The 6825-nt window shown below is 42.7% G+C and overlaps 1 protein-coding gene across 1 annotated transcript in view; it reads right to left on the bottom strand.

The window, feature by feature from the left end:
• IL22RA2 (interleukin 22 receptor subunit alpha 2) overlaps positions 1 to 6355 on the bottom strand; it is a 7627-nt gene extending 1272 nt beyond the window's left edge. The window contains exons 1-3 of the mRNA XM_019526828.1: positions 6263 to 6355; positions 5161 to 5311; positions 4091 to 4269 (exon numbers count right to left, since the gene is read on the bottom strand). Of these exons, the coding sequence (XP_019382373.1) occupies positions 4091 to 4269; positions 5161 to 5311; positions 6263 to 6323 (391 nt within the window). The 5' untranslated portion in view covers positions 6324 to 6355. The remainder of the gene's footprint in view (positions 1 to 4090; positions 4270 to 5160; positions 5312 to 6262) is intronic.
• Positions 6356 to 6825: the final 470 nt, after the last annotated feature.

Genomic DNA, 6825 nt, shown 5'->3' with positions numbered 1-6825 from the left:
GTCCCCTGCGGCTGCCACCGCCGGGCTTCCCCCCCGCCCCTGCTCTGTGTCCAGATGAAAAACCCCGCCTCAGGTAACCGGCATTTTTAGATTACCAGCACACCCCATTCCCCACTCATGCCAGATAACAGCTTTTGCTGTATTTGATTTCTTCTTTTGAATTTTGGGGCAACTACTGCATAGCTGGCAGGGCCGCCTTCAACCAAGATCCACTCAGGATACTGGTTTAGACTGGGATTTTGTCTAGCAGAGGAGTCTGTTGGGGAACAAGGTCTTGCCTGTACTCAAGGACACACATCGGGAATGTTGAGAGGACAGCCTGAGGCTTCTGGGATCATACCCTGGAGTTATGACAGCAGTTTTCCAACTCCATCTGATATTGCTTTGTATCCTGGTCTTTTTACATTTATGCCCTCTACTGCTTTGAGGTCATGGTGATGGAACGTTTTCTTCGTATGCTGGCATGCAGCAAGGATTAGTCCATTTGTGACTGCACAATTCTGAGTCAGCACATAGCTAATATTGCAACTAATACTACTGCATTATAATGATGTGCCATATTTTGTGCACCTTTTGGGAGCTGTGCAGAAGTTCAGGGTCTCATTGTGCTCTGGGGAGAGGTGAAGGTTTTAAAAGCCCTTAAAATGAGACTTGGCATAATGAGCATTTATTTTTAAGGCCATTGCTGCTGGAATGTCTGAGCAGGGCCACAACTGATGTGCTAGATCAAAAGCAAGGATCTGAGATCCTCTCAGAAAATTCAAGGACCAAGACAAGGTCTCTGGTAGCAGCTGAACCATCTATCCATATTACAAAGAGGTGGACAGAATTTATCATGGAATGTCACCATATATAGAATAACAGTTTGTGGTGGCCACCATTGGGCTAACAAGTGGCTGTAGTAAGTCTGGAACTGACATGGATGATAAGGAAGAAGAATAGATCATTGAAAGTCATGGCTTCTTTGGTATGCTAGCAAGTGCTAGATGCTTGGAATGCTGCAAGTACCCTGATATAGGCCTGAATGAACATCCAGATCCAAAGCCCTGCAGAGACTTCAGTTAATAAGCATTATTCTTTTGACCTATGCATATGTCTTTATTATAAATAATTAGTAGTTCATGCTTTGATATCCAGTGAGCTTCAGCCTCAGGCAAGTGGTTAAAAAAAACAATCCAACAAAACAAAAATAAAACTCAGTGCCCTAAAAAAAAAATCTATTGATCATGGTTAAGTCTTACTCATTCTGATCTCAAGTTAAGGAAGCATGCTATAGCTTCTTTGGGGACAACATGCAGGGGAAACAACAAACCAAATTAGGTACTAGTAAAGGAAGAAACTACATACAAACACACAAAAGTTTTACTAGCTTCTAAATAGTAGTTGTATATTCATTTTGCAAAATACTACACCTCTACTATGCACACAAACCCATTCCATCATTGGGAAGGAAATACATTACAGAAAGTCAGTGCAGAACTAATTATGCAGTAAAAGTATGGTGGTCATGACCATGTATGTACTGAGCTTTGTATGCTTTCCTGTCTAGAGGAGAGCAAACAGTATGCTCAGAAAAAACACTGAACCTCTACATGGCAGACACAGGTATTAATTATTAGAAGGAGCTTTCTAGATAGCCTGCTATCCTTGATCTTCTCTCCCCTTTTTCGTATCTCACATAGGAACCTCCCCCGCCCCCCACCAAGTTCCCTAGATTTTCCCATCCTTTGTCCAGGTCCTTGCAATGGTTTTAAATGATGATGAGAACACAGGGTCCAGCTCTATCTTACTAAGTTATAATGGGGAGAGATTTGATATTTTTTTAAAAGGGAAATAAGTGCTTTTGGTTTTCTAATTACATAGAAGTATCTAAGTGAGTAGTGAAGCACAGTGGGACAATTTACTTGAGAACGACTGATTCATGATACCTAAATGAATGATATCTGTGGTTACTGATGCTCTGTTTCTAAATGATGCTTAAAGAGAGGAATTTAACATGCAAGTATAAAGTCAGGCAAGGGGCAAGGCAGGGTAGCAACTTGGCAACTAACTAGGTCAGGGAGGCATAGACTTTTCAAGGTGACAGCCTGCTTCATAATCTGATTGCTCTTACCTAGAGAAGCTTACGTTGCTCTGAACCAGTCAGTCTCTAAGGAGATATTCTGCCCTTCCTGCCTCCCCCTAAATGCTAGAGAGGGTTACCATATTTCCAGTTTCAAAAAAGAGGATACCTGTCAGAGGGACACCTCACTCCCAACTCTTCTGGCCCTGCCGATGCTCCTCACTCCCAAACTGCAGTCCTCTGTCTCTTTTGTTGCCCCTTGCTCCTGACCTGCAGACCCCTTCCTGCCCCCCAGGCCCCCGCTGGTACCCCTCACTCCTGATCTGCCACCCTTTGGCGCTGCCAGTGCCCTGCATTCCCGGCCCATAGCCCCAGCCTCCTGGTGACCCTCACTCCCTAGTCACAGCCCCTCCAGACCTGATGGTGCCCCTCACTCCTGACTTACAGCCCACTGCACCCCCCAGCCTGCTGGAGGGGGCCCCCAGCTGCCCCCATCTCAACCAGGCCAGAGCATGGTGACTCTTATTCATGCGGGCAGCAGCAGAATGGGTCTGGCCATGGGACAGGCTACAGGGAAGAGGAGGGGAGGCCTGTGGCACCCCCTGCCCTGGGATGGGGTTCCCGTGCAGTGCCAGGCAGCCTGGCCATGCCCCCCAGTCCGTGTCTCCTGGTTGTCCCACACCTGCGAGCATGGGTATTGACCCTGGTGCTGCCAGCCCGGCCACAGAGCTCCCCTCTTCCCTCAAAAGTCCACCCCCAACTCCTTCCCCTGCTGGGGGGTAGGTGCCTTCCCCCACATCCTGCCACAACCCCAGTGCCCAGACAGCTTTCCCCAGCACCAGTAGGTACCCTCCAATACACCCATCCAGGGCTGGCCCACAATTTTTTGGGCCACCTGGAAGATATAGTTTTGGGGCCCCCTGATGCAAAGAAGCTGGCAGTGGCATCACAGGGGATGGGGTGGTGAGTGGCTGAACAATCCTGGACATTTGGTTCACATTTAAAAGAAACTGCCCAGACAGAAATCAAAGGACCCAAAAAGAGGACATGCCCAGGAAAACCCAGGAGCATGGTAACCTTTTGTTAGATTCCTGATGTCTGGATGATGACTTATTACTGGATAACAGAAGTTATTGCCCTTGTACTTGGTTCTGATTACTCTATAGACTCTCATCTGGCCTATTCTGGGGTGTAGCAGATATCCTCTGCCCACCATTTGATGGGGAACACAGTGTTGTTCTATAATGTAAATAATTCAAGATAAAACTGCATGGAGATTCTTGCTCATTAAAAGGCGACTGAATCACTCTCCCCCATTTCACCAACAGCCATAGTGCACTTTGGGGATTCTTTCTCTCCAATTACACCTCAAATATTTCTGTTTCAGCATGCTCTGCTAGAAGCTGGTTCTGCAGGGTGATTAGGTTCAAGCTGCCAATGGTTATACAAAGCTCGGTCTCTGGGTTAAGGATGTAGACTGAACTTCAAAAGACCATTTCCATGAGCACAAGATCAGTCATTGACAGCTAACTGTCATGGAGAAGTTTCACAAGAGTTCATTCTAGGGAGAAAGGAACGTTTTCTCTTCTTCACATGGAATTCATATACAGTTCAATTCACACATTCAGATATTCACAGACAAAGAAGAGACTACATTTGACAAAGCACGTAAATTGTTTACATTTCAAATAAAGTGTAAAGACAACAAGCAGCAGCATCTACCCAAGTCCATCTCACTAACACCTGTAATTTTGCAGCTAGTCTTTTGTGCTCATCATCATATGGGCACAGTAAACCATTATAGTCACAAGCTACAGTTTCAGCTTCAGACAACCCATTTTGTTGGGTACAAATAAATAGTCAAAATAGAAATGTTAATGCAACTAAAAAGCTTGAAATATAACAAAACCTAGGCTATAAGTCATAAGAAGTTTCTCAAGATGACAAGCTATGGGAAAAAAACTGGAAATTACTTGAAGATGACATACCATATTGCTGTATAGAAAAGATGTACACAGTCAAACTTACTTTCCCTCCAGGGAGTAAACCTGCAGCTGATGGTCCAGTTGGAATGGACTCCAGCTGAAACAGATTTTACTCTGCTGTAGTACGGTTCTCTTACATCAGATGTTTCATAAGTTAGGTCACACAAACTTTTGTGAATCTGCCAGCATTCTTCTTTGTTTTTCCATGAGCTTTGCCCATATCTGCAGAGGGAGAGGGGGAGAAAGTATCATTCTTTTTAGGCACTAGTATATGATTGTGTGGATTTGTACACTATATTTCTCCAAATAACTCATGTGCTGTACCCACTACCAGATCTTCCATGAACAAAGACAATTTCATCTTCAAATTGCTTACATTAAAAATCTATTTTGTAGGTGATTGATATCTCAACTGCTTTTTCAGGAAATTCAGAACTAGGGTTCTGACCTCTTGTCATTAAAAAACCCATGGCTTTTTCCCCCTTTTAAAATAATGTGCATTAGTTTTGGTTAACTGGATGCATTTCATAGTAGTAATTTAGTATTTTGCCTATTTAAACTGTCCTGCAATTCCAGTTAGCAGATAAAATCTCACTTCCTATTAGCAGATATTGTGGCTTAAGTTTTCAAATGTGACTAGTGATATACAGTATTGCTGTAATTTGGGAAACCCAAGTGGATGTGCCAAAGAGCAGAAGCTTGTCACATCTGAAAGTCAATGCCTTTAAGGTTTCTCAAATGCGGTATCCATAGATTGTGGCATCCAAACCCCTACCCACTCTGTCCCCCAAAAAAACAACCAAACAATTCTTCTTCCTACTTTTGAAAATATATGTTCATGACATAATGTATGCATTCCCTTGGAGCAGCAGTGAGGGTACTGGTTCACTGCAGGAGGTACACTGTATCTCCCCTTGTCAGGCTCAAAACTATCTACCTTCTGCTGGTATTGTATATAAAGGAATAATTGTCACCACTTCTGAGACAGCTGAGAATGGCTATTCCTTGAACAGAAAAAAAAATACACACTTGTCACATGAGAACAAGCAGACTCTGTGGAACAGAGGATGAGATTTAGAAACAAAGCAAGTGGGAGCAGTCCACTGTACTTACACTTTGTATTGTACAAAGTAGGTAATATCTTCACCTTTTCCAACTCTCCCAGGCTGCCAGTGCAAAGTATTGTTGAAGTTTATGGAGTAAAATTCAACCCTCTGTGGTCTAATTCGTTGCTGCAATTCTTGATTTTCCAAAATTAAAGCAGCTGCAAATGATGAGCAGTAAGGATACAAAGCATTTGTCTTGCTCTTACATTTACTTTACTCTTACAAAGTTAGTTAGGCCTTATTACAGCTCATTGTTTTGTTAAAGCAATTAGAAATGCTAGCTAGATGCTGGAAGATTGAGTGGCTGTATCCAGAAATTACAATTATCAAAGCAGTCAAGTTTTAATTTTTGGCATATTTGCTTTTTTTTTTTTTTTTTTAAATCTAATGTGGATACGAAGTGCCATATTGGCATCCCAGGAAACATCTTAATTCAACTCAGGAGTACAGCAGCAAGCAGCTTTTAATTTCCAAGTGGCACATCATCTGCATATCTAAACCCTAACCTGTAGAGGTTATTATTTGTAATTGACACTATATCTGCAAGGAAGAGTGAGGGTCCAAAAACCTGTTCAACACATTAACAAGTTATGTAGGGTAGAAACTGGAGTGGTAGATTTGTGATATAACCTCTTCTTCTATAGAAATGATCTGAGATCTACCACCTTATTCTATTCAAACCAACTAACCAAACACCTTTTTACATTAATCTAATCCAGATCTACCAGGCAGAGAAGAAAGATTAACAATTAACCAACAATTAGTGAACTAACAACCCTCTCTTTGGGTAGTATTTAATGGTCTAGACCGTCTCGTCTGTTGTGGCTCTAAGACTGGTGTTTCCGAAAACAGTAACTTGCACTAGTTGAGGTGACAGTGTGATAATACAGCTATACAATTTTAAATGGAAACTGTTTTTAATTTCAATTTCTATTTAGCCCCGTGGTCAGATTTCTATTTAACCCTAAATGACAGCAAGACTAATTAAAAAAGGGACAGTGTTTTCTAAACTTATGAAAATACCCATATTCTTTTCCATATGCATAACCCCCCATGCACACACTGAAACTATATATTAAAAAAAGAGAGAGTTCAAAGCATTTACTTACCACTTATACCACTCCAAAGCAAGCATTTTATTAGGCATTGGGGGATATGTTTAGCCTGCATGGTTAGAAGAACAGCTGTATAGATAGTGAGTATCTCTGTACCTCTTGGTTAGAGTAATACAAATAAAAAGGGAAGCACAGAGAAGTCATAGAGAAGTGGATGGGACCTCCAGAGGTCATCTAGTCCAACCCCCTGAGGAGGCAGGATCATCCCTATCCAAAACATCCCCTAACCTAAAATCTGCATAAGACTGCCCTCAACCTTGACAGAGCCTAGACCTAAAGTCCTAACCTGCCACATAAAGCAAGCAACCATGGCAGACAATGTCTTGCTTCTATAAAATGCTGCCAATATTCACTCAAGAGGCCCTGGGTAGAGGGCCATTGCCCCCATTACATAGGAAGGCAAAACCCCCACAATCTATACCAATCTGATCATGGGGTAAAATTCTTTCCTGAACTCAAATATAGCAAAATGGTCTGACCCCAAGCAGAGGGGCATGACCCTCTTGCCAGGAACCTCCAGCTTGGCTCCTAGCAGAAGATTCAGCACACCTCAGCTG

The sequence above is a fragment of the Gavialis gangeticus genome, unplaced genomic scaffold (assembly GCF_001723915.1).
Source record: "Gavialis gangeticus isolate Ggan-Ray unplaced genomic scaffold, GavGan_comp1, whole genome shotgun sequence".
Classification (NCBI taxonomy): domain Eukaryota; kingdom Metazoa; phylum Chordata; order Crocodylia; family Gavialidae; genus Gavialis; species Gavialis gangeticus.
The sequence above is the reverse complement of the archived record's forward strand: the minus strand, read 5'-3'. Positions and strand labels throughout refer to the sequence as shown.